Source organism: Ascidia mentula, chromosome 3 (assembly GCF_947561715.1).
Source record: "Ascidia mentula chromosome 3, kaAscMent1.1, whole genome shotgun sequence".
Taxonomy (NCBI): domain Eukaryota; kingdom Metazoa; phylum Chordata; class Ascidiacea; order Phlebobranchia; family Ascidiidae; genus Ascidia; species Ascidia mentula.
The window spans coordinates 16,147,343-16,175,180 of record NC_138568.1 but is presented as its reverse complement, the minus strand read 5'-3'; the positions used below and the strand labels follow the sequence as shown (position 1 = coordinate 16,175,180).

Below are 27,838 nucleotides of genomic sequence, written 5' to 3'. Positions count from 1 at the left end.
CAGACAAGCGTCGTGCTTCCGGAAATTTGCAAGTTGCGGCATCAAAATTATAATCATCATTTCCACTTTTTCCAAAGATTAGGATATTTACAGCCGTTAGATTTCAAATGTGGAAGTTTTTGAAATGATTGTCTTCATAACAATATTCTGATAAATATTTGCGGTAATAAAATCTAACTAAAAAAACGTGGGTAGGCTAAAATATGGTATATAGAAAGCCAAGCGATTACATTTCTTTTTTTGTTAGTTAAAATCTACACCTTATAAGAAGCGTTTAGTATTTTTCTACAATTTTAGGCCTTCCGTAATCCCCGCGGAGGGGATATTCCTGCGTTTTCGTTGAATCCGGATGGAGGTCCCACCATATCCGAATCTCTTTTTTGTCGATTTTCTGCTTTATCATTGAATCCTGGTAGAGGAGGTCCCATCATATCCGAATCCCTTTTTTGTCGATTTTCTGCTTTATCATTGAATCCTGGCAGAGGAGGTCCCATCATATCCGAATCCCTTTTTTGTCGATCTTCTGCATTATCATTGAAACCTAGTAGAGGAGGTCTCACACTATCCGAATCCCTTTTTTGTCGATCTTCTGCATTATCATTGAAACCTGGTAGAGGAGGTCTCACACTATCCGAATCCCTTTTTTGTCGATCTTCTGCATTATCATTGAAACCTGGTAGAGGAGGTCTCACACTATCCGAATCGCTTTTTTGTCGATCTTCTGCATTATCATTGAAACCTGGTAGAGGAGGTCTCACACTATCCGAATCCCTTTTTTGTCGATCTTCTGCATTATCATTGAAACCTAGTGGAGGAGGTCTCACACTATCCGAATCCCTTTTTTGTCGATCTTCTGCATTATCATTGAAACCTAGTGGAGGAGGTCTCACACTATCCGAATCCCTTTTTTGTCGATCTTCTGCATTATCATTGAAACCTAGTGGAGGAAGTCTCACACTATCCGAATCCCTTTTTTGTCGATCTTCTGCATTATCATTGAAACCTAGTTGAGGATGTCTCACACTATCCGAATCCCTTTTTTGTCGATCTTCTGCATTATCATTGAAACCTGGTAGAGGAGGTCTCACACTATCCGAATCCCTTTTTTGTCGATCTTCTGCATTATCATTGAAACCTAGTGGAGGAGGTCTCACGCTATCCGAATCCCTTTTTTGTCGATCTTCTGCATTATCATTGAAACCTAGTTGAGGAGGTCTCACACTATCCGAATCACTTTTTTGTCGATCTTCTGCATTATCATTGAAACCTAGTGGAGGAAGTCTCACACTATCCGAATCCCTTTTTTGTCGATTTTCCACAATATCATTGAATAATCGTGTAAGACCTCCAATGTTTTCCGAGATCGTTTTTAGCCGATTATCGTTCAAATCATTTCCGTGAGAACAAAAACACAATCCACACAAAATTAGGAAAATTAACGTAATGCTAACTTTCCCTTGCATGTTTTTCGAAGTCTCTCAACTTACAATATCAAATACTCGTGTTTTCATAAGTTTCCAAGTATAAGTGATTTTGGTCTGGGAGAAAAAAGGGACTTGACACTGAAGGAGGTGATGCACATACAACCCTTTAGCGCCATCGTGTGCAATCATTTCCATACAGTTTCTATTTTACTGCGCCCAGTTTCAATATTCTTCTTGAAGATGTTTGAGAAAATTTTTACCACCTTTCTTATTATATATGTACATGGATTTTCTAGTCTTACTTGGTAAATCTCACTTATTAATATCAATGGTTTTGGAACTTATAGCAAAACTTCTCAGCACGTTTACAATACTGACAGTCATGTGTTGTATCTACATTTTAACGCAGGAGAAACAACATTGCATTATGTAGTTTTGTTAAAATAACAATATTTTTTGGTGACCACCTGTAAATGCAAGTCTCGATTTCGTCAATAAATGTTAATTTCTCCGGTTATTTCCTTTATTGAAAATTCAATGTGCTTTTAATATTCAGCGAATTATATATGCACGTAACATTTTGCTACACACATAAATTACTTATTTACAATATCCACTACCAAGAGCTGGTAGAACTCTGCAAATAGGTGATATCTAAACGTTTATTGGAGTTTTTTGGTCCGGTACAGAGTCCGTGTCGCAATGAAGGCGGAAAGGCAAAATCCTAGCCATGTTCCAGGCAAAAGTCAGGTAAGATTAATAGTTTCTGCCATCACTGCGCTGAGCACGGTGCAAAAAAAGCCAAACTACTATATTTCAAGTTTTAAGGATAGTTTAGTATTTTTCCACAATTTTGTAATTATGTAATTCCAACAGAGGTCCTATTTCTGCATTATTATTGAATCCCTTTTTTGTCGATTTTCTGCATTGTTGTTGAATCTGTTCCACGTTACTCGAAGTCCCTGTTTAGTCGAATTTGCATATCATCATTAAATACTTGCGAGTGAACTAAATGTTTTTCAAAATCGCTGTCAGCCGATTATCATCAAACGTTTTTTCCGTGGGAACAAAAGCACAATCCACAGAAAAGTAGTAAGATTACTATACTGCGAACTTTCCTTCCATGCTTTCAATCACAATATCCAAAATCTTTGATCACGCTATCATACAGCCCTTTAGCGCCATCGTGTGCTTTCTTTACCATTTTTTTCCTAAAGATGTTTGAGAAAGTTTATCTCATTATTGTTTGCATATACGTACATGGCCTTTAAGGTTATACTTGGTGAACCCCACTCGTTTATACCAATGGACTAAGAAACTTATAGCAAAACTTCTTTGCAAGATTACAATACTCTCAAACCTGTATTGTATTTATGTTTAAGCGCAATGGAGAAACAACATGCTATTGAATTGCTTTTCTAAATCAATAGTTTTGTTATTAGGTGGCAACTTGCAAATGCAATTCTCGATTTCGTCAATAAATATAACTTTTTTGGGTTGTTTCCTTCACTGAAAATTATATGGTTTTCTCATATGTAGCGAATTATATACGCACCTAATCTTTTGCATGCTCCTAATGTCCAGAGCAGGTAGGGCTCTGCAAATAAGTGATGTCAAAACGTTTTTGGTTTACAGTCACAATGTTTGTGCCGCAAGAAGTACGGCAAGCAAAAACGTGGCCAGTCTCAAGAAAAACTTTTTTTTTAATTTCAAGTGCCCTGAGGCGCACGGACGAGCTCTTCGACTATCAATCCTAAATCAGTGAAAGTAAGGCGCCTTCTACGGTCGCACATAGCAAAACTTAGCCACGCAAAATTTGCACAGCGATACCCTCGCCTCGTGTCAAAGGTGAAGTTGTGAGTAAATTAACCACTATGAGCAGACAGAAGTACTGGAAGGATATGGACCGAATTTGCAGGATGTGGAAGATCCATACGCGAAAAACGTTAAAATTACAACATAACGAAAAACAAGAAAAAATGTGTCACGAATGACTCCCGCCTGTGAAGGTTGGCATTGACCAACGGGTTTGCCTTTTACGCGTTTTCTGCAACCTCAAAACGATGATAGTAGGTTACGCTTTTCGAAACAACGAAATAAATTTACACTGTAACTTTGACCTTAAACAGAACAAACAACATAATTTCGCGTAAATCATTCTATCAAGTTACAATATCAATGTTCTTGTACATCGCGGTATTTTTTATTGTTTACACGCCTGCGATTGGTGAACGCTCTGCCTATTAGACCGTAATTTTTTCTGCTTAAGTAGGTTACATCTCGTAATCGTCCAATGAGGCGTAACGGTTAGAAAACAACAGGCCTGTGTCAGAAACACAGTTTACGATTCTGGGTTCATTGTACAGAAGATGTCAGGTGTATGTAATGTTTTGATTTCTCTCACATTTTAACAAGGGTGAGAAAAGCGTTATCTGCAAAATAAAAAATTGTAATCTGCAAACAAGTTTTTTTATCATCAAAAAGTAATCTAACATTGTTGCAGCGGAACGGTATATAGTCCAATCAAGTGAAAGAGAATATTGGAGAATTGGAGATAAAGCGTAGAGGAGAAGGTCAAAGAGTTGTTTGACCAATAAAAGCACGGACTGAGTTGGCACTAAACGCATTAAACGTAAAACATTTCATAAAACTTTTAAGAATCTGTGGTGTGTTTCCGCGGATTTTAGCTTTACTAAGCAATAAAAATGAAGGTGATAGCTGCTGGGTTGCCGAAGACTGGAACAAAATCAATTAATGCGGCTCTGACGCTGCTTGGATACGAAGTTTATGACGTCATGGAACACTTCTGGTACCTTGGTGATGATTGGATCAAACAAGTGAGAGAAGGTTTTAGAATAGAAGATATGAGACGGATGTATGAAAATGTGGACGCAGTGGTCGATAATCCTTGCTGCTATTTCTGGGAGGAAATTTTCGACGCGTTTCCAGCTGCAAAAGTAAGAACCATAACCCACCATTTACAAAATACTACAAATCTCATTTTTGACTAGCGTTAAACGATAAATACCCATCTGTATATTTTGTTGGCTTGCAAGAAAAAATGACGGGATTCTTATTGACTTGTAAAAGAGCACCACCATTTGAAGTAAATTGGATCACATAAAGCTTATCTTTCTTAAAATGCTCCGTATTAACACAAAGCATCCATGCGTAACGATTAGGTGCTGTGCTATGCTGTGCGAAGTGGCCAGCGGTGTGTGTCTGGCTGTCCTATTAGATCATTTATACACCTTCACACACCACTACCACTAGAGTATTCTAGCGTAGCATCCTGAGCAATCAGAGTATAAAACTAAACTTGAAATGTTGGGCGAAACAAATAAAACTGAAAAAATACAGAGTGCTGGGAGATAAACGTGAAAATATGTAAGTAAAAGTGACTGAAGAGGTAGGGGGTGAAAATAAAGACAGATAAACCAAATGTGCAAAACGAAAAGCAAGTCGTTAAAAAGTGTTTAAAGAGCCCATGGGAAGAACTTTTTCGAACCTAAAAATAATTACGCCGATATATGTAAGGGGTAAACGTAGTTACCAAAAGGTGTTGTTCTTTGCATTTCGACGCATTATGTTTGTTCTGTAGCTCCATTGACTTTAAATTCAAAAAAGAAAATTTCTAAGTTATCATGACGTCACACTCAACCATTGCAATTAATTGTTTTGGTCACGCACGGGCATCAAAGATAGTCATGTGTGAGAAGATAGGAAAAAAGATGTACTGAGAGTAAATATAAAGTGTAACCATTCGAATTTTATGTGCTGTAGGAGATGTTTGTGTAATGTACCATACACTACAAACGAAATGTGTTTGCATTAGAACGTAAAAATTCAAAATACAAGAGTTGAAATAATTTCCGGAACAAGCATCCTCAGCAGTCAAAAAGATATACGCTATGTTACGCCGCACACTTGGGCAGCGCTTGCCAAACTGCCAGTGCTCGTACAGCTTATTGTCAAAATCAAAAGACGCGCGTCACACAAAATAACGCGGTTTTCTGTAACACAAGGTTTGGGTACATGACACGACCTACCAACAAACAGCGCCACATAACTAAACCAACAAACTTACCGAACTGTGCATTCATTTTAAACAGCGTTATGTTAACCGTCTCCTTATTCAAATAGAATCTATAAAAGCAGCAGATTAAACAGAGCACGTGCACTACGGCCAAAACACGACAACTAAACTAACGAAAGAAAGCCCGCCATCATACCAAGACAATAGCACGTTAATGACCAAGAAAGGCATTGACGTACGCACGCATTATTTTGTAAGTATAATGATTGTGCTCCCAGCACCCATAACCAAAACAATGGAGGCGAAAATCTACAGTATGTAACCACAAGGCATTTGGAAACTGAAGAACAAGTGTGAGGTTACTCCCAGTTCACCACGAAAATCACTCAGTGATTTTTTATTTTCACTATTTTCCCGCCAGTAGTCAAACGTATCGAACAAAAGGTTGATTGAAGTTGCACAACTTCACCCGTAATTCGATTTGCTTTTTTAAAGCATACAAAATAGATATATATTGCCTGGCATATAATAATAATAAAAAAGAGGCCAATCTGGCGAAACAAAACAGTTATTTCCTTCGCTTTTTGGCTGTCATTCACAACATCTACATCGTTCACCTAAAAATCAGGAGCGGGCAGGTTCAAAGAACTACGTTACAAAATATTGCACAGACATTATTGCACACGAAAAAACTGCATTAACCTCGTACGGTATTTTTAACTACTGATTATTGTTTCGTCAGGTGATTTTGAACGTAAGAGATGAGGATTCTTGGTACCAGAGTTTTCATCATCAAACTGTCAACGCAAATAACGACATTATCATGCGACTTATGGCCCTCCTTACTTATAACGGCCGTCGTTTTCGGACATTCTTTGAAGAAGCAGGTCATATTATATTATTCACATTTAACCGTAGTTAACCTTAAGGAACAGTTAAACTGTGTGCATTTTCTTATGTGTATTTATAATTGTGACTTCCATCAAAAAGGGGAAAATGTACGAATAAATCATCTGACAACCTTTTAGCCGGCGCAAAAGTCAATATAAGTGGATGCAATCGGTGGCCATGGTACAAAATTTACCCGAAACATGAGGAGTCGATAAGAAGAATGTATCGGAGACACTGCAAGCACGTGCAACATGTATGTATTCCACTGTATCTTTCCTAGTTATGTGATCGAACGCAAAAGATGTTTGTTGAACCACTGATTTCGAACGCATATCTTTATTTCTGTTAAAATAAGTCTCGCCTACAGGTTGAGCGAGCATATATGCATGTGCTGTTGCTGGCAAGATATTAACGTGCTTCGAAAATGTTTTAGAGGGTTTTTAAATCACCTCGTTACTTGGTGATAGATGCTGATTTCAGGCTGTAATTACTGAAAAATGAATCGCTTATGGGCCCAGTCATTTGTGGTTTTATTATGGATCCTTCCCTTGTCTGTGCATTCTAGACAAATGCTAAGGAAAGAATTTTTTTTTATTTTTGAGTAAAGTTTGCTTTCGAAAATAAATCAAAAAAACAGATAATTAGTTCTTTAATACTGCATCATTTAAAAACACAAGTTTATGTTTAGGTAGTTCCTAAGGAGCAGCTTTTGGTTTATGAAGTGAAAGAAGGTTGGAAACCGCTGTGTGAATTCCTCGGTCTCCCCATTCCAGATGTTCCCTTTCCTCACAAGAATAAACGAGGAAACTTTGTTCAAGAAATGATAAAAGAAAATTGCATCATGAAACGATTGGACATGGAGTTAAAATTCTCACTGGGGTGTTTGTTTGTCTTGTTTGCCTTCGCAGTTTATAAACTTTTATGCCATATATCAGGGGTTGGCGAACTGGTTCAGTGACAAAGTTATTTGCGAGAAAACAGAAACACCATCGAGGCACATAATCAGTGTGTGTATATAGTCGTCAAACTGTAATGCAACATTTAAGTGGATAAAGTTGGATATTGTGGCCTGTACACGTGTTTCTGCTTATTTCAAATAAAGTGCTATTGCAAGGATTTGGTAATAACAAACATAATTTAGTGCAAATATTTGTCACGTTCCACCATATTAGCCAGGGCAACCGCTAGGTTGTGTAAAATGTTTACTGCGTTAAGCAAGCTGGCTAGAATTCTCCCTGGCAACAGCACATGCATATTTGCTCAATTAATTTTAAATAATACACGCGGGATGGAGCCAGAGAACTATTTCAATAACATACGCATAATTGAGCTGGAGGTCTATTTAAAGTAATATCCGTGTGGTGGAGCTAGAGGATAGGCGTCGATTTTTTAACATTTTGGAAAATATTAAGGGTGACCTTTCCAGGTTGTAGAAAAACACAAAAAGCATTTCGTCAGTTGTATTGCCTAAAATATGTGCGAATTCCGTTTCGTGTCACTTTGTTTTTACACTGAACCATGTTGTTGTGGTTGTAGCACTAAGTTTTCAACACTTTTATTACAGACACCCTTACTGAAAGCGGCACATTTTTGTTTTACTCGGTCTATTCCAGATTTGATAATGATCAATTGACAAACAAGTCTATTACGCAACAATGCCGATTCTTACCATTATGCTACATCAATTGCTGCGCTGCATAACAATCCACGAGACACTTGTGTTTGTCATGATTGTGACGGTGATAATACAGGTCGTTTGAAACTAGCTTAACGCATGTATGTCGTTTTTCTGACAATAAATTTTAATTTAAACGAAATCCAGGGGTGACAATACACACGTTGTCACCCCTGTTTGTTTGTGAGGGGTGATATGTCACCCCAATCACCCCTAAATAAACGCCTATGATCTGGAAGAATATCTTTTTTCATTCTCCGTGTGGTGGAGCTGGAGGGCTATTTTTAACAACATTCGCTCAACGAAGCATGATAATAATTTTTACAATTTTTAAGATTATTTGTCGCCGCTACTTTTAGGCAATTATATTCTTCAAAATTTATCGAAAGTATGTTTGATAAGAATATATTGGCTTGCAGTAATACTCAATTGTGTTTATTACCGAATCATGAGTAAATTAAATTTGTTTTTACAAGATTACCAATTGGTATCCCATAATCACGCAACTGAAAAAGCTGTTCGGTTTAATCTTTCAAAACTGGATTGAAAATTAAACACGCTGCTTTGTTTGCCGGTCAAAAACTGTTGTATTGCGGTGATGCATTTTAATCCATGACTTTCCGTAATGTTCACAACGAGATTTTGTTAATGATATACGTACGCGCCCCAAAACAGGAATAGGCATGTGTGTTAGGATGCTCACAGGAACAACATTTCACCATATAACGTTAGTAAGATAACAGATTCAAACTTCACGCTTCGAGTATTTTCCACTGAAAAAGAATCTGATCCAGACAAAGTTGTGCTGGAAATCATTCATGCAGAACTTTAACTAAAGGAGAGAGGTATGAGAAACGTTGCAGTTGAGAGTAAAACTTGTTAAACAATCGTCATACATTATTGCAGGAAGACGGAGTGGATCAAATGAACAAGAATATTGTAGAATATAGAATAGGAGATATCCCATAGAGCAGAATATCAAACAATTTTTTGATCATTAAATACACGGACTGAGTTGGCACCTTGCAAATATATCAAACGTGGGCCATCAAAACACCCTTTAGAATCTGTGGTGTGTTTCAGCGGATTTCAGCTTAACTAAGCGATAAAAATGAAGGTGATGGTTGTTGGTTTGCCGAAGACTGGAACAAAATCAATTAATGCGGCTCTGACGCTGCTTGGATACGAAGTTTATGACATCATGGAAAACTTCTGGTACCTTGGTGATGATTGGATCAAACAAGTGAGGGAAGGTTTCAGAATAGAAGATATGAGACGGATGTATGAAAATGTGGACGCAGTAATCGAAAACCCTTGCTGCTATTACTGGGAGGAAATTTTCGACGCGTTTCCGGGTGCAAAAGTAAGAACCACAACACACCATTTACAAAATACTACAAATCTCATTTTTGACTAGCGTTAAACGATAAATACCTATCTGTATATTTTGTTTGGCGTGCAAAAAAATGACGGGGGTTCTTATTGACTTGTAAAAGAGCACCACCATTTGAAGTAAATTGTATTACATAAAGCTTATCTTTCTTATAATGCTCCGTATTAACACAAAGCATCCATGCGTAACGATAAGGTGCTGTGCTGTGTTGTGCTGTGCTGTGGTGTGCGAAGTGGCCAGCGGTGTGTGTCTGGCTGTCCTATTCCATCATTATTACACCTTCAAACACCGCTACCACCAGAGTGTTTTAGCGTAGCATCCTGAACAATCAGAGTATAAAAGTAAACGTGAAATGTTGGGCGAAACAAATAAAACTGAAAAAAATTTCTAAGTTATCATGACGTCACACTTAACCATTGCAATTAATTGTTTTGGTCACGCACGGGCATCAAAGTTAGTCCTGTGTGAGAAGGTGGGAAAAAAGACGTGCTGAGAGTAAATATAAAGTGTAACCATTTGCATTTTATGTGCTGTAGAAGATGTTTGTGTAATGTACCATACACTACAAACGAAATATGTTTGCATTAAAACGTAAAAATTCAAAATACAAGGGTTTAAATAATGTCCGGAACAAGCATCCTCAGCAGTAAAATAGATACGCTATGTGACCACAAGGCATTTGGAAACAAGTGTGAGGTTACTCCCAGTTCACCATGTAAAAGATTTAACTCAGTGAGTTTTTGCTTTTCACTATTTTCCTGCCAGTGGTCAAACGTATCGGACAAAGGTTGATTGAAGTTGCATAACTTCACCCGTAAATAGGTTTGCTTTTTTAACTCAGAAACATACAAAATAAACGTAGGATAGGATTCCGGCCAATTTTCGCCACAAAAGACTCACAAGACGGGAATAGACAATATGTCGCTTACGGTGCCAGATATATATTAATAATAAGAAAGGCCAATCTGGCGAAACAAAACAGTTAATTTCTTTCGATTTTTGGCTGTCATTCACAACATCTACATCAGTGGTTCCCAAAGTGGGCGCCAGCGCCCCCCTAGGGGAGCGCTGGAGACTGAATGGGCGATTGGGGGGCGCTTGGTGAAATGGCAAATTTTCTCTTATAGCGTAAGTCAGTGTTTCCCACGGTGGTACGTTTACCACTAGTGATATGCGACCGCATTCCAGGTGGTACGTGAGCACCTTTTCGTAATTTTCTTAGCTTAAACTTGGTGGAACGTGCGTTCAGCGCATACACCACTCTTTTAGATGGAAAAAGAAATCGTCTTGATATCGACAATTGAGGGGACTTACGATTGTTTTTGTCCGACATGAAACCTTATATTGAGATATTAGTGTCATTGCACCAACCTCACACATCGCGTTAATTGACAACAACAAATAAATTCGTTGTGTTTTTTGTTTGTTCTGTTGGGCGTTGTTAAATGACTAAGGTGTTTGGGGGGCGGTGCAGAAAAAAAGTTTAAGAAACACTGCAAAGCTGCAGACAGGGTGTGTACACGCACTGTTTCGACCTGTAAGGTCTCATCAGTGCAGCTGTTGTGTGGCACTGTGCTAGCTTTCACACTAGCAGGCACACTAGTCTCCACTTTGTGGTACCTTTCGGTCAACGTCGATCTGCAGGGTACCCTATACTAGGTACCGAACAACAGAGACGACGAACCACTGCGGAGCGCACTATGGCCAAACGGAACTGATTGGTAACCGATAGTGCAAAAGGCATAAAACACCAATGTAATATATGTGCAAAAAAAGCCATAATATTGCAAAGCTGCAGACAGGGTGTCTACACGCACTGTTTCGACCTGTAAGGTCTCATTTACCGTGGCAACCACTTCTATTACTCACCCTACAAGACTGTGACACAAACAACAAACGTTGAACTTCCATCAAACACAATTGAAAGTTATTCCAAATTTGGAAATCCTTCTAAAGAAGATTCTGTCATCAAGTATGGGGACTCTGATGAGTTCGATAACGTTGCTCCAAATTCACAGAATGCAATGAAAGTTCATTATGAAGCCAAGGCATTATTCGCAGCCAAGGCATTACAGCCAAGCTGGATCAGCATTACTTCTGCGTATTTTTAACTACCGATTATTGTTACGGCAGGTGATTTTGAACGTAAGAGATGAGGATTCTTGGTACCAGAGTTTTCAGCATCAAACTATCAACACAAATAATGACATTATCCTGCGACTTATGGCCCTCCTTACTTACAACGGCCGTCGTTTTCGAACATTCTTTGAAGAAGCAGGTAATATTATATTATTCACATTTAACCATAGTTAACTTTAAGGAACAGTTAAACTTTGGGCATTTTCTTATGTGTATTTGTAATTGTGACTTCCGTCAACAAGGGGAAAATGTACGAATAAATCATCTGACAACTTTTTAGCCGGCGCAAAATGCAACGTAAATGGATGCAATCGGTGGCCATGGTACAAAATTTACCTAAAACATGAGGAGTCGATAAGAAGAATGTATCGGAGACACTGCAAGCACGTGCGACAGGTATGTATTCCCCAATATCTTTTCTAGTCATGTGATCGAACGCATATGAAATTTGGTGAACCACTGATTTCGAACACACATTATATTTCTATTGAAATAAGTCTCGCCTGCGGGTTGAGCATATATGCATATATGCATGTACTGTTGCTGGCAAGATTTTAACGTGCTTCGAAAATGTATCAGTGGGTTTTTCAAACACCTCGTTACTTCGTGATAGAAGGTGATTTCAGGCGGTAATTACAGATCTGGTTAAATTTAAAGAAAGTGATTTTTTTTTCTGTGTGGTTAAAGTTTGCTTTGGAAAATAAATCAATAAACAGATAATCATTTTTTTTAACACTGCACCATCAAAAAACACACCTTTTTGTTCAGGTAGTCCCTGAGGAGCAGCTTTTGGTTTATGAAGTGAAAGAAGGTTGGAAACCGCTGTGTGAATTCCTCGGTCTCCCCATTCCAGATGTTCCCTTTCCTCACAAGAATAAACGAGGAAACTTTGTTCAAGAAATGAGAAAAGAAAATCGAATCATGAAACGATTGGACATGGAGTTAAAATTCTCACTGGGGTGTTTGTTTGTATTGTTTGCCTTCGCAGTTTACAAACTTTTATGCCATATATCAGGGGTTGGCGAACTTGTTCCGTGAGAGAGTCGTTTGCGAACACCAGCAAGCCACAAAATTAGTGTGTGTATATAGTCGTCAAACTGTAATGTAACATCTCCGTGGATAAAGTGGGATATGGTGGCCTGTACATTTTCCCGATCTGATGTAAAACGTATTTCTGCTTATTTCAAACAAAGTGCGATTGCAAGGATTTTGCTATCACCATAATAATTTAGCTATCAAATTTGTAAAGTTTCACCTCAATCACCAGTGCAACCGCTACGTTTTGTAAATTACAATACAATCTATGTTTTTGTTTAAGCATTGAGAGTAAATGTTAATTTAAACATGAAGCAGTTCACGACAGTTTTGCAGAGCTGCAGGCAACGGACTAATAGATACGCCTTAATATCATGCACCATACGCGTATATGATGGCTTGCAGTAATATAAAATTGTGTTTGTATTTAAACACGTTAAAGTTGTATCCCAGAATCGAGCAACCGAAAAAACTGTTTGGTTCATTCATTGAAAACCGTGTAGAAAATTAAACGCGCTGCTTTGTTTGCCATACGAAAACTTCTGGTAACTGTTGGCAAAGAGATTTGTTAGTAATGTACGTACGCGTCCCAGAACAGCGATAGGCATGCTATTTATGTACAAATTCACTAAAACAACAATTCATCAAAGAATGTTAGCAAGGTAAAGATTTCATCTTCCACGCAGTCACGCTTCGAGTGTTTTCTTACGAATGTGAAAAACAACTTCAAGAATCTGGTCTGGAAATCATTCATGTAGAACTTAAAACTAATGAAGTGTGGGGAACGTTGTGTGCATCAAGTGAACGAGAATACCGGAGAATAAGTGATACCCCGTAGAGCAGAATATCAAAGAGTTGTTTCATCATTAAAACCACGGACTGAGCTGGCACTTTGCAAACACATTAAACGTGGACTATCATAAAACCTTAATCTTTTTTTATCCTCCCTGTGGTGTAGCTGGAGATCTATTTAAAGTAACATCCGTGTAGTAGAACTAGAAGACAATCTTTTTTATCCTCAGCGTGATGGAGATAGAGGTCTATTTAAAGTAACATCCGTGTGGTGGAGCTAAAGAACTATCTTTTTTGTCATCCGCGTGATGGAGCTAGAGGTCTATTTAAAGTAACATCCGTGTGGTGGAGCTAGAGGACTATCTTTTTTTATCCTCTGCGTGATGGAGCTAGAGGTCTATTTAAAGTAACATCCGTGTGGTGGAGCTAGAGGACTATCTATTTTCATCCCCCATTTGGTGGAGCTAGAGGTCTACTTAACGTAACATCCGTGTGGTGGAGCTAGAGGACTATCTTTTTTTATCCTCTGCGTGATGGAGCTAGAGGTCTATTTAAAGTAACATCCGTGTGGTGGAGCTAGAGGACAATCTATTTTCATCCCCCATTTGGTGGAGCTAGAGGTCTATTTAAAGTAACATCCATGTGGCGGAGCTAAAGGACTATCTTTTTTATCATTCGCGTGATGGAGCTAGAGGGTTATTGTAAGTAATATTCACTCGATTGAGCTAAAAGATAATTTTTTTTACGTCCGTGTGGTGTCGTTTCACAAATACGCCTTTCAACAGAATATTTCAGTATTTATTGACTTATATGGAACCTTTTAAGTTGACAGAACCCCTTGGAGTGCTTCCTGGGACATTAAGGTTCCGCAAAATTCAGTTTGTAGCGATCTAATCTATAGACTGTTATTTTAAAATCACCAAAATAATGGTGTGTGTGTATTCAAATAACAACTAGTTTTCCGCCGGTCCGCGTTGATTTCCCCGTCTTACTATATATATATTTTGCTGCTTCGGCAATTTGCAAATGAGGCGCTTGTCACATGTAAGTAAAGCCTTTTCTCCTGAGGAAACACGCCTTGTCTGACGTCATTCGATACAGCAAAACTTTTTTAAGATTTTTTGTCGCCGCTACTTTTTTTGCAATTATATCCTTCAAAATTGATCAAAAATATGTTTGATAAAGTTGTACCTTCAATTTCAAGTGAAATGTACAAAACGTTGGGTGAAACAAAAGATAATTAATAACCATGTGCGTGCGAAACAAATATACAAAATATATATTGTGGAAAGATTTCCTCCCTAAGTATAACAACACTCGCTTTTATATCATGACTCCTGAGTGCAATACAACCTTTGTTTTTGTTCAAGCATTGACGGTAAATGTTCATTTAAATATGAAGTGGTTTCACAACAACAGTGTTGCAGAGCTGCAGGCAACGTAAAAGTGATTCGCCTTAATATCATGCATCAGACGCGTATATGATGGCTTGCAGTAATACTCAATTGTGTTCATTACAGAATTACCAAGTTAAATTTGTATCCCATAATCGCGCAACTGAAAAGCTGTTCGGCTCAATCATTGAAAACCGTGTTAAAAATTAAACGCCCCGCTTTGTTTGCCGTACATAAACTTCTCGTACCTGTGGGGCCGGGTTACATACACGTATTTTACTCTAGGAATTTCCGAAATCTTTACAAAGAGATCTTGTTAATGATCTACGTACGCGTCCCAGAACAGGGATAGTCATGTAGGTTAGGTAGACTCACTAAAACAACATTTCACCATAGGATGTTAGTGAGGTAACAGTTTTAAACTTAGTAACACTTTTTGCTGATCAAGTTTCACGTGGTCACGCTTCGAGTATTTTCTATTTGAATGAAAACCTCAAGAATTTGGTCGCGTCGAAGCTGAAAGACAGTCCTGTAGAACATGAACTAAAGGAAAAGTATGGGAAACGTTGTAGTTGAAAGTAAGGCTTGTTAAACAAACGTCATATGATTTTTGAGCAGACAGGCCAACGATGGTTTTTGACAAACAAGGGACGTGATTTTTGTTAATGAAAAACACGATTTTTGTAGACAGTCAAATATGGGTAATAGACCATGAATAGGTACTTTATGTTTTGTTTTCTGCATGATGGAAGTATGAGATACCGACAAGACAAACGGAGAGCATCACCTGTTTGTCAATAACAACCGAAGAAGGCAAAAAATGGATGACGATACAGTGGTATGTAAATAATTGCCTAATCGCTATACAGATGAAATGGCATAAAAGCTTCTATTGTGAGGTCTATTAGTCAATGTAAATCGACCAAGTGTTTGTCAATATATAGTAAATCTTTACAAAATTTTGTACATAATAATTTTGTACATAATTATACGGATGAAAGCAGTATATCATTTTATGTCGCAGCGTTTGTTTCAAGTTGTGTAAGGAATACAATATGTGGAGGTCATTATTCATGACTCCGACCACACGTCATCAATCGTTCTGACGTCACAATGTTGCAGATAAAGATTGACTAAATGCATTAATTTAGATAGAGTTATTTTCTGAAACGCGTGTAGCGCAACCCTAAATCACTTTTTTGGGAGATTTTACGCAACAACTTGGCTGTTGTGTGCGGTTTTACTGCGGCGAATAAGTCTTAAACTGACAGCAGACGGACACCAAAGCTCATCTCCTATGTTTTTTGTCTTAGTGTGACCTACAGGATTAGGAGAAAACATTTATAATTTGATTAAGAGTTTTTTGCCTCATATTCTGCGATTTTCGCGCGAGTTGCGCTTAATTCCAGACGATTTACTTCGCCTAAAGGTAAATTTTTGCATTGTGACGTCAGACCCACTGTTGACGCGAAGTCGGAACCATGAATACAAGGTTTTCTTAGTAAAGTTAAAAACTCAGCGACAAAATGTATTTAAAAAAATCACCTCTCATTCCTATTTGCATTTCCAGGACGAGGAGTTGCGTTTTTCGTCACGGTTGAATGACCATGATGCGTGTGAACTAATGACGAGTTTTAACGATGACGATTACCTTGGGTGTGGAACTTTCGGTTCCGCCCGAGTCTGCTATCATCCGGAACTCGGCAAAGTTGTAGTGAAATGCTTCAGCTTAACTGGTGCTAAGGCGGTGATAGAAAAGCGCATCAGAAAGTAAGATTGCCATTCTGGAATGATTTGTTTGTTTATTTATTGATGAGGAATGTGTGGACTTTTTAACTACTATTCCTATCTGGAATCAAAAACATTTTTCAATTTCTTTTAGTGTCAAACGAGAAGCAAACATACTCTCCAGACTTACGGAAAACGATTACATCGTTCAAGTACGCGGAGTTGCAAGTTGGTCAAACAACGTTTGCATTATTCTCGAATACCTGAACGGGGGAAACTTGGATACTTACCTCAAGAATGAAACCGTTCCTAACATCAGTTGGTCAACGAGACTGAAATTTGCCTTCCAGCTTGATTCAGCTTTGGAGTATTTGCACAACTTCGCTCCGGGAAAGGAAGTTTGTCACGAAGACGTGAAGCCAGACAACGTGTTGTTGACCAAAACACTTGATATCAAACTGGGTAGGCAATGAAAAATTTAAAACCATTGTGATTACAAAATAATAATAATATAAACAACATCGTTTTTCCGAAAGCCAATTATATTTTGCCTGTCCTAATTTCCAGCCGATTTTGGAGCTGCAAAAATCATTAGAGCGACAGGCTTGCAAACCACTACAATGGAAGCACCTCCGACCCAACAACATACCCCTGCATACACATCACCAGAATTTCTTCGAAATCCGTGCCAAGCTACGCGCACTCCTGCCACAGATATGTACAGGTGAGATCATCAATACCGGATTACTATGACAAAAACACTGTAGCTATATAGCCCTACCACAGGAATGTATGTTAAAGCGCAAAACTCATAAAAAAGTTAAGGAAATCTTGTGTTCAATGGCCACTAACACACAATTGCAAATGACATTAAAGCTGTTTGGCATTGCTGCCTAGTGAAGAAATTATTATCGCTAATGCTGCCAGTCATGTTTTTATTGCCTCATTACGGCTCCTCTGGCACTAATTTTATTGTATGGTGGCCGAAACGTCGGTGTAATAAAATTATTGCCAGAAGAGCCGTATTGCAGCAATAGAAGAAATTATTGAGTCTTAGTGTTTCAAATGACTTAAAAGATCACAAGGAATGATTTTCTCCGCAGCTACAGTATGGTTTTGTTCGAAATTATCACCAGAAAATCGGTGTACGAAGATTGCGGGCTACGAAACGATTGTCTTTTATTGCTGATCATATCAACCGAACGAAAGCTTCGACCTAATATCTGCCTTGTTGAGGATGTTGAGAAAAAAATTGCAAATCCCGATGACAAGAAAATATTTCAACTACTGAAAGATATCATGACTGTTTGTTGGGACGAAGAACCAAAACGTCGTCACACAAGCAGACAAGGTCCAATATGAAGTAGCATGTAATTCTTTCGTGCAATTAAGATCTTGTAAACAAAACTGCTCTATTGTACAGGGACGCGTCTTCGTTCCATGCTCATATTGAGCGCAACTTAACATGATGCAGTGTGAAAACAATATCACCGTAACTTTATATTTTAAATATTTTATTGATAAACAACGAAAAAATGATTTATTATATTACTAAAATACCTGCAGTTGCAAACATCTTCGAGGAATTTAAGGACACGCACAACATCCATTCCAATGCTGCTCCTATATTTGTTACCAAAAGCCAATCTGCGACTCCAGGCATGAGAGTTGGTCTCCACACTTTCGAATCCCCATTCCGAGATTCAAATGCTCGCTCTTCCCGTATTTTGGAAAGCTTGAAAGGTTGGCTGGGATAATTACTTTGAGTTGATCTATCTCTGGCTGTCTGCAGCTTGATCTCTGCCTTTCCATTACTTGGTACACAAAATCCATTAAAAAATTTAAAAGCTTAACAAATTCTTTGTGATGATAATGAAAAGGTGCCCCTCTTCTTTTTTTCGACGCCCGATCAAAAATATGAAGCAAGATTAAGACAGCGTGCAAATTGTGCTACCTTATAAACTGTACTGTTACAGATTCCCTCTTCCTTTGAAATTTGATACAACATTTAACTTTGATTAAATTATTAGGTTCGTCAATTTTTCCCGTTGATGCTGACGGCGCTTCTGTTGAACTTGTACAATCAACACGCAGGTATTTATTGCTGTTGGCGGAAACGGAAAAATATAAATATTGTTTCGAAAGAGGAGTTTGTTGTGTTGCTTATTTAAAGCTGAGGAATTAAAATGATCTCCATTATAATGAAAACAACTATAGTTATTTTATTTTTGTTTTCGCAACATGTTACGTTCATGTCACAATAACCTTTGTTGTTGCAGGAAAACTTCAAGAATAAATCGAATGTTTAGATCCGTGTTACCGACAAGGTAAAAATAGAAACTACTTTTGTTTTAAATAATGTTTCAGGTTCTACCAGAATCAAATATAACTGTTGTTGTTAGATATACGTTAGACATGTTTAAAGTTTTATTTATTTTTTGTTATTACGGTTTTGAGTATTAATACATCTATTACTGCTACAAACAAGGTAGAGCGCATCCAAAAAACGCTATCCAAACAATAGCGTATCAACCAGACCTAATGGTAAGTCAAAGAAAGCGAATAAGGCATTATTTACCTTTGTAACCATCTTATAACTGGATACTTATAACGAACATTTTTTGCACCACGGAGCGATTTAACGTATTCAACGTATACGGCGATAATTTTACGGACCGTCTTTCAAGATATCACTTCCGAGAGCCTTGACATATACAAGACCTAAAGATTAAGTTTTTTTGTCTTCAATACATTGTTAGTGTCGCATCTATGGCAAGGTTCTGTTCCTTCTTTGGGAACCGGCTCCAAATTACTCACGAACCAAAATACTAAAATGAAAGATGTTGTGTATTCGATATTGCTTGCGGGATTAGGTTGGAGTTTAAGTATATTTATTTTTTATTCCATGCCACAACATTAAAATGTTTATGTTTTTTCTTTTCTTTTCCGCGCTTTGTTCGGCGTTGTTCAAATTTGAGCTTTGAAGGCAGTATTGTCATATATGATACTGCGAAGGCGCCCGTTTGGCGATTTTAGTTTTCCAATACATATCCCAGTTTCTGTGTGGACTCGGTCTTATCAGTTTGCCGCGAAGCTGAATCATAGCCACTAGCTGCACTGATGAGACCTTATAAGTCGAAATAGTGGCCATCTGTATGCAGCTTGCACAATAGCCACTATTTCCTGATAAATGTGTTAAAGCGATATTTGAAAAATTAAGCACGCCACATTGCGCTTAATCAGACAAAAATGTCTTTGATTAAGCAAGACTGTCCTAATCAGTTGTTAAAAAAGGATAAATGCAAACTTGTTTTGAATTAACAAAAGGCAAACCTTTTCTTTTTCTTTCTTACTGAAGGTGGATTCAGGGCAGAAAACACTCTTCATACCATTTCATCGTCAAGCTTGAGCTGAGCGCTGGACATGACAATGGCTACACACTTTTCTACTCCTTCAAAGAGAGTTTCGCGCGCCGCGAACTCTTTCACATCAGCATTACACCGACCAGCGAACACAAAAAAGCAGAAGGTTTGATTCAATTGCTTGATTTCAGCATCAACGACAGCACTTCGAAGCAAGTTTTCGGGCGCGGAAAGGCCCGGCAAGTTTTGAACGAGGCATTTCCAACGGCCAAACGACTGAAGTTAAGCAACCATCGAATTCTGGTCGATTTTCAGCAGCCAGATGAACGTTCGTGTGCGGATTTTGCTTTGAACAGCAAACCTTGGCAGTATCCGTCCATAGCAATGCTAAATGAAAATGGCCTGCTGCTAAAATTGTGGAAAAAGAAGTTGCCTACCGAGTCTTATCATGGTACGCTCATAGGTTCACAGCAAAGGGAATTGGAGGATTTTGCGGAAATTGCGGCATGCTTTTTTGGTCGGGAGTCTCTTGTCTGGCTTCGCTTTGGAGTTTCATCAAATAATCAAAATCGCAACAGCGAACTGATGCTGCTCCCTTAAAAGATTCAATGCATCCTCACAGCCATGGCATAATTTTGGCTACTACTTCACTTAGGTTTTGCAATGAGTTACCTCTATCAACTTCGTGTTTCTAACAATGCTATTGCAAGCCTTTACTTAGCTCTCCCTTGTAGCTGTGTGTACTATGCATATGTTTAATATGTCATTTTGTTACTTAGTGCTAGTTTTGTTGTGCAATATAATAATTTTTTTGGTGTTAAGCAAAGGCGCATTAAACCAGTATTGCATTAAAAATATTGACAAGATTTCCCAATTGAATGATGCTCGGCTGTTGATCGAAGGTCTATAGCGATGAAGTTTGTTTGGAAACCGATATTGTTGTGATAATGAGTGAAAGAACAATTGGCGATTGTTGCAAGAGCATCTGCAACGCGATATCGTGAAGCAGTAATTTACCGTTGGCAAGTTATAGTTGCAGTGATAACTTATAGGCTGTTTACTGGCACCTATTTGTGCATTTTATATGATAAACTCTTTCTGTTTTAGTACATTGGATTTGGTTTCTGGCCAAGCAAATTTACTAAACCGCAGTCCGGTGACCCTGGGACTCAAAACAGTGAAGAAATCCTAAAAAAAGTCAATTTTTAAGAATCGCCTCCAAGTTTTTATAGCCCTTGTTGCCTCAATAGCCTATACAGACACACACAAAAAACATAGGTCTTTATATTATTCCTACATGCCAGTGGAATAAAAGAAGAACAAACTATAAATTAGGTATCATGGCTTATTTACGTAGGGTTACCATTTCGGCCACAATTCCAGACAGAGTTATGCCAGTCACCAACTTTTTGTCTCCAATATTGAAACATTTTTTTGATATATTTTGGTCGTGGTATACTGAACGCTCACACTAACCGTTGTACATGAGGTACAATTTTAGGTATTCCATCAGGTATTTCCCAAAAATAACACATACAATCACGAAGTTGACCCTTCAAGACAAAGTATACGACCTATCATACACAAGATAACTACTTTTGGAAAATTCACAACACGTAGCCTACATTTCAATATAGAGATGCATTCTAATCCAGTCATTAGGTCAAGAGTCTACAACTCTATATAAAATCCCGCCGCAGTCCCCGTTTTTTGTATTCTTAATGCGAGTCGTTTTTTAACCCTTAACATTTAGACATAGCCTATTATAGTTAACAGAGGTTCCATTGATAAAAATGTTGCTTTACAAAAGCGTCATACGTTATAATGCGTCACTTTGTTTATGTTGGAAGTGATAACGTGGTTACGAGGTTCTCGTGTTAATAAACGCTAGGAAACGACTTCCTGTAAGAAAGTTGGGGGGAGGAAATTCCAATAACATACGAGCAGCAATATGACAAAAAAACATGCTGTAACATAAAAATCGTCGTATGTCACTGCTGTGGAATTCCTGACGGTTTGTTTCAGTCTCGGGCGTCACAACCACAGAACGTGACGTTGATTCACAGCCTTTAGCTCATGTTCAAAATTTCGGACATTGGGACATTTCTTGTTATTTTTCTCGGACGCAGGTAGCAAATTTCCACACGTCTGGCAACCCCAGATTTGCATCACGCGGAAAGTTATACAGATCCCTGCTACGTCTGTCTCTATCTGTATCCACACAATATTGAATATTATTCTCTTGAATTATAAAGAGAAAAGTACGCGCCAAACAGTTCAGGTAATGTACGACTGATGAAAAAGGGGAAACACCGAAACCGAAAATTAAACAGGCAACAAATTTTCGTGTCATGGCACTAAAGGGAAATGAAGCAAAAGTCGAGAATAGGGTGAGCGCAAAGGATGTGCCATGCTGGTCCACGTAAAAAGGTGTGTGCGTGGTTCATGCTGTGACACGGGCAACAACAAAATTTGGGGGGCGTATACATTACAGATAACTTAAAAGGTCGAAATCCCTATTAATTTTGATCGACGTATTGTCGGTATACAGCAGATCTTCTCAATGATACTGCACGCAATTTAAGAGGTTGAGTTTGGCAATACTATCATGACTGCTGTATAGCGACCAAAACATCCACGATAACCAAAAGTTTTTCAAGCTTGGGCATTGTGAAATGATCATGAAAATAATTTCAAATGTTGCTTCACAACAATTTTGGAAACCAATCACTTCAATACACCACCTTTTAAAGCGTTGGAAATGCTGAAAAATTCAAATGAACGTCAGAGAATTACGCAGAATATAACACCCTCTGTAATCGTAGATTGAAAAATACTGACGGGTGTTGTAATGGTATTGAAAATTCAAGTAATAAATGTAGCACAGTTAACACAACAATACATAGGTTTCATAACAAACCCATAGTACAGCAAATTTTAAATTATTCTGGACAAATTTGGGGAGTCATAACATAGGCAGTAAACAACACGGATGTAACAAAAATTGGTATAAGTTTAGTATATGTAAAGAACACCAAACAATGTATTGAACCACTGAAAAACACGATACTTTTTTAAATGAGGTTTTAAGTAAACCCTTGCATAACACAAGCCCGTTTATATTTGTATGTAATTAATTGCAACACACATGACTTGAGGCATATAACTCTATTGATTCTTCTTTGCTTCCAGTCTCTTGGATTCGATCAAATTGAAGGTGGGCATGTTGTGTGGTAGTTTTAACATATCTCTCTCTTCAACCATTATTTTCTCAGCTTCAGCTGTAAAAATGGATCACTGGTAAAACTAAATGCGTTGTTAGTGTATCATAGGCTAAAACCTATAAGTTATATGGAGGCCTCAAACCCCACAACTTCTAGAATTTATCAATTTTTGTAACAGTATTTTTTCCACCATTTCAAAGGTTTGGATGGTGAGTCAACAATTCACATCATCATGGACATTTAATGATAGATTTTGTAGGAAATAAACCAGTAACAGTACGTACCAATTCTACAATTTAGATTTAAACAAAGTTTGTGATTGTAACTACTTGTATGTGTGGCTGTATTTTCAAACAATGAAAAGTCACTGTCTGTATTATTGTTGTATGTGACCTCACATTGTTTGAAAAGTCCTTGGGGGCTCAAATAACAAAAGTTTTTTGGTTCATGTTTTAAAGGTTCAACGACAATGCTTTTTGCTGTGTGCAACTTGATCACAAACTGGGCAAAACATCCTGTCTGGGAGGTTGTAGGGCAACTTGTAATACTGGTTTCTACTCAGTTGGAGTCAGGACAAAGACTAGGTATATACTAATTTACATTGCACTGTTTTGTACATAAACACATTCAAGTTTGGGGGAAAGATCAGTATTTTTTGATATAATTTAATTTGAAATTTAACCTAGTGTCAGCATTTGCATAAATTAATTGCATTTTTTGTTCTGTTCTTTTCTGCGAAGTCTTTTTTCTATAATTTACAATTTGTGTTATTAGTTTCCTTTAGGCTTGCAGCTGATTTAGTCGTGGTATATTGAACGTTTACACGGAATGTTGTAAATGAGGTATTCAGTTGATTTACAAAAGCATTAAATCAAATCATAAACTCCACTTTACAGAAGGAGTGGAACAAATAATATTCTTTGCTTAGCAATGTACTGCTCAATGATTACTGGAAACGCATGAACACCAGTAACATGGTAACACATTACTACTTTGAAATAGGAGGTGGCTCATTAAATTCTAGGAAACCACATAAATATTACAGCCATTTACAACAAACAATTCACAATTACATGAAACTCAGCTATTTCACATAGGGAATGGGCCTTAATTATGTACATGCTTAAAAAATTACTACGACTCCTTACTTCTAGCTCTTTGCATCAGGCCTCCATATGCAGAGTCGAGTTGAAAGGCCAAGACAAACCCCAGTGGAACAAGTGGAATTAGGGCAGTGGGTTTCTTCGTCTTCATTGCTCTGTATGGAATCAGGAAATCAAAATGGTAACAGCAACATACACTGATACTATTCATTGTCATATGAAGGTGACCATTAACATTATTGTAAAAAGGGACAGTTTACATCTCCAATGAGTTCATATATATATACTTTTAATACATACAATGAAATTGATGTACATGATAGTTTGGTGCTGAGTATAGACCATGAATATTAGAACAAATGGCTGAAATACTTTAAACTGTTTTTACCCTAAAGTGCAACCAATTGCGAGAACTCCATAAAATGTTCCATAATATTTGACAATTTCTCTTGCTCGTGCAATCTGAAAACTCATCTGTCTTTCACGAATTTCATTCTGCAAAGTTGTAAAATAATCACATGATTTACAGTGTATATATAAAAGCATGTTTTATTGCCAAGACACATCATTTAGTCCGAACAAACCTGCATTGCAAGTTGGCGTTCCAATTGCATTTGAAATGCATCCATCTGGAAATCCATCTGTCGCTTAAAATTTTCATCCATGGTGGTTTTCATGCCAGATTGAATGGAGCTTGCAACTTGTCCCATTTTGTAATATTAGTTTGCCTGTATTTGAAACTACAGTTTACCTATACCTAGATTTAACATATAAAAAGCAGCTCCATTTAAAACACAAGTGAACGCAGGCAATAAAAGTGGGAAGCATTCGAATAAACATTCCTACTAAACAGAACACAACAGAACCAGCCAGCTTTCCAATTGAGGCAGTAGGTTTCCTTTAAAAGTAAATTGTTGTAGCCTAAGGCAAACTTATCAGATTTTATTTTATTCCTATTTTGCACAGTTTTAAACACATTTGCAATAAGCCTTAAAACAACAGATTACCTGTTAACACACAACTAAGGTAAAATATTGACAACTGAGGGCATTTTCCATTTAAATATGACTGTGCACATAAGAATTTTAATACGAATTTTGCAGTGAAAAAAAGTCACAAAGAGGAAAATATATTCCATTATCAACACAGATAAAAAATTTATACATTTGAACAAATTTAGTTGGCAGTGGAATGTCTGTAAATAAACTTGGGTCATCTCCCTCTACTTTACAGCAGGTAAATTTAACATTCCGCTTTTTCATCCATCAGCCATGATACAAATTACTGATGCAATTAAGAACATGCATCAGGACAAAAGGCCCGGAATAAGTTTCTCAGTCTATCTTGTGTGGGAGTCCACTTCATAAATCCCTCATCGTTTTGTAAAAAGAAAACCATTGTTCCATGGACTGCCTTAAAATAAACTTCTTTCACAACTGATGTGACATGTTGCAAACCACTGCGATACTGATGCTCAAAAGCTGGAACCAAAACTTGTTTTCTCTTAAAGCGACTACTTTCCATACGCAATATGGACAGTGGGGTTGGATCCCGCCATTCTGGCACAAAAACAATAAAAGAAAGTGGGCTGTTGGATTGGGCCAAAAGTTTTTCAAAGTGCTCCACCATGGCTTCCATCAGCTCCTCACAGAATGGAGGGTTGGCTTCAAAAGAACCCTGAACAGGGAAAAATTGCATAACAGGGCCACTGGAACCAAAATAGGAGTCCGTATCTGCAAATGCAGACAAATACTGCTTATAGTAACAGTTTAATGGAGAGGCAAAACACTCCATTGCAACACCAAAGTCTTTGTTTAGGCATTTAAACACGGCAGTTGGCAATGACCCGTGTAACATGATGCCTTCATATTGGTTTGGCCCAAAAAAGGTGTGGTACCTTTGCAACAGACACCACATTCGGCCATGTATTAGTTCCATTTTAGGATCATCTTTGCAACTTAGTCTGTACAAATGTTCCAACTTTTGATAATGGAATTCATTTAGTTTGACCATTTCAGAGTTGTACGACAGTGAAACAATTCCTCTTCCTTTCAGAACAGAAATTTCACTTGGGGCAGGACTGGGGCAAATTAATGTAGTTGGTCTTACCGGAACAATTTTTCCATTTGATTGAATTGCGCTTGGCATATTAATGTTCCATTGTCGCAAAATGCTCATGTGTTTATCTAGAATCAACTTTGATTTTTCTTGTGACATATAATACATTTCCCGACAAATGTTTTCAACAGAGGATGTTGATACTTTGGTTAAGTACGGCTGACACTCTCTCCGCAATCTGTGCAAATGTGACAAATAGTCTTCTAATAATGCATTTTCGTCTTTCCTCAGCCACTTTAGAGCTTCATCTGTATGCCATTTAACAATTTTGCTGCTTTCAAAATCAACCACTCTTTTCTCCAAAAGTTTTCTTGCACCTTCTGCATATTTAAACAAATCTTTTCTTGCGTCGGAAGTGCTTTTAATTTTTGAGAGTCTAATAGGTATGTCGTGAATAATTTCACGAAACATGGCTGGTGACACGTCTTCTCTGCATTTAGTTGGAAGCAGGGGATCAAAACCGCTGTCAAACACTTTTCTTTCCATAATCCAGCGATTGAAGGACTCTGCAGGTGCGTCAATACCTTCATGTGATATGCAAAGAGCTTGGTAGGTTTCCCTCATTTCTTTTACAACTCTTGCACGAAGCAATTCCACCTCCGGGATTGGTGGTAGAAGGACACATGGCGACCCTTCTATTACCAGGTAATCTGAAGTAAGGCTAAAATCCCACAGACTACCATTACTTATCCAATTATGATGGGTAATGTGATCATCCATTGTAGGTAAGCCTAAACATACATAACAATGTGTGGTTACAAGAACTAATAGGATATACCACCTGTTTTTCACAGTTGCTTCCTGCCTTGTACTTAAGTTTTGAGTTACAAGATACGCACCCAACTAATAGGCTGTGACGTTCATACATGTGTTGTGGGTGCTGGTTTAAACTATGAAATTTAAATCAACCTTGCTCAAGGCACAAGTTTCCTGACAAAAACTGAAGGCATTAGAAGTTAGGTATTGGATAATTTTACATTCAAGACATCTGCTTCAAAATTGACGCTATCTTTGCTTTCGTATCGCATAAATAAAACATGGACGCAACAGCACAGAAGTAAGCCCGTAATTTATCATACTGTAGGTTTGCACTTTGCAATGTATTTTTCAGGATGTTTATGAAATCAACAACGGATTTTTTTATTGATAAAGTTTGCTTTCTTTACAACGTTTTGCAGCCACTGTTGCAATAAATTACAACAACCTTAAAAAGTGCGTTACGAAAAAGCTCAAGGCACAAGTTTCCTCACAAAAAACGGAAGGCATTAGAAGTTAGGTATTGGATAATTTTACATTCAAGACATCTGCTTCAAAATTGACGCTGTCTTTGACTTCGTATCGCATAAATAAAACATGGACGCAACAGACAGCGCAGCAGTAAGCCCGCAGTTTATCATTTACTGTAGGTTTGCACTTTTGCAATGTATTTTTCAAGATGTTTACAAATCAACAACGGTTTTTTCTAATGATAAAGTTTGCATTTCTTTACAACGTTTTGCAGCCACTTTTGCAATAAATTACAAC

General features: G+C 37.7%; 6 protein-coding genes across 6 annotated transcripts; 4 read left to right on the top strand and 2 right to left on the bottom strand.

Annotated features, from left to right (window-relative positions):
- Nucleotides 1–4,129: 4,129 nt before the first annotated feature.
- On the top strand, nucleotides 4,130–7,327 carry LOC145895766 (uncharacterized). Its single transcript, XM_082984549.1, has 4 exons — nucleotides 4,130–4,381; nucleotides 6,203–6,347; nucleotides 6,489–6,604; nucleotides 7,040–7,327. Exons 1-4 carry the CDS (start codon nucleotides 4,130–4,132, stop codon nucleotides 7,307–7,309), a joined length of 783 nt encoding a protein of 260 aa, XP_082840675.1. The 3' UTR covers nucleotides 7,310–7,327.
- A 1,786-nt stretch (nucleotides 7,328–9,113) lies between these two features.
- LOC145895413 (uncharacterized) lies at nucleotides 9,114–12,825 on the top strand. Its single transcript, XM_082984219.1, has 4 exons — nucleotides 9,114–9,389; nucleotides 11,553–11,697; nucleotides 11,839–11,954; nucleotides 12,327–12,825. Exons 1-4 carry the CDS (start codon nucleotides 9,138–9,140, stop codon nucleotides 12,594–12,596), a joined length of 783 nt encoding a protein of 260 aa, XP_082840345.1. The 5' UTR covers nucleotides 9,114–9,137; the 3' UTR covers nucleotides 12,597–12,825.
- A 2,639-nt stretch (nucleotides 12,826–15,464) lies between these two features.
- On the top strand, nucleotides 15,465–17,902 carry LOC145895408 (uncharacterized). Its single transcript, XM_082984214.1, has 5 exons — nucleotides 15,465–15,617; nucleotides 16,350–16,549; nucleotides 16,662–16,969; nucleotides 17,075–17,231; nucleotides 17,611–17,902. The coding sequence occupies exons 1-5, from the start codon at nucleotides 15,600–15,602 to the stop codon at nucleotides 17,867–17,869; spliced, it is 942 nt and encodes a 313-aa protein (XP_082840340.1). The 5' UTR covers nucleotides 15,465–15,599; the 3' UTR covers nucleotides 17,870–17,902.
- Nucleotides 17,903–18,469: 567 nt separating this feature from the next.
- LOC145895414 (uncharacterized) lies at nucleotides 18,470–20,591 on the top strand. The gene is made up of 3 exons (XM_082984221.1): nucleotides 18,470–18,601; nucleotides 18,787–18,834; nucleotides 19,866–20,591. The coding sequence occupies exons 2-3, from the start codon at nucleotides 18,809–18,811 to the stop codon at nucleotides 20,467–20,469; spliced, it is 630 nt and encodes a 209-aa protein (XP_082840347.1). The 5' UTR covers nucleotides 18,470–18,601; nucleotides 18,787–18,808; the 3' UTR covers nucleotides 20,470–20,591.
- A 1,511-nt stretch (nucleotides 20,592–22,102) lies between these two features.
- On the bottom strand, nucleotides 22,103–25,041 carry LOC145895415 (plasminogen receptor (KT)-like). Its single transcript, XM_082984222.1, has 4 exons — nucleotides 24,781–25,041; nucleotides 24,585–24,691; nucleotides 24,242–24,351; nucleotides 22,103–23,150 (listed from the first exon to the last, which is right to left on the bottom strand). Exons 1-4 carry the CDS (start codon nucleotides 24,904–24,906, stop codon nucleotides 23,038–23,040), a joined length of 456 nt encoding a protein of 151 aa, XP_082840348.1. The 5' UTR covers nucleotides 24,907–25,041; the 3' UTR covers nucleotides 22,103–23,037.
- Nucleotides 24,955–27,041, bottom strand: LOC145895402 (mRNA (2'-O-methyladenosine-N(6)-)-methyltransferase-like). Its single transcript, XM_082984207.1, has one exon. It carries the CDS (start codon nucleotides 27,032–27,034, stop codon nucleotides 25,490–25,492), a length of 1,545 nt encoding a protein of 514 aa, XP_082840333.1. The 5' UTR covers nucleotides 27,035–27,041; the 3' UTR covers nucleotides 24,955–25,489.
- Between the last annotated feature and the right edge of the window lie 797 nt (nucleotides 27,042–27,838).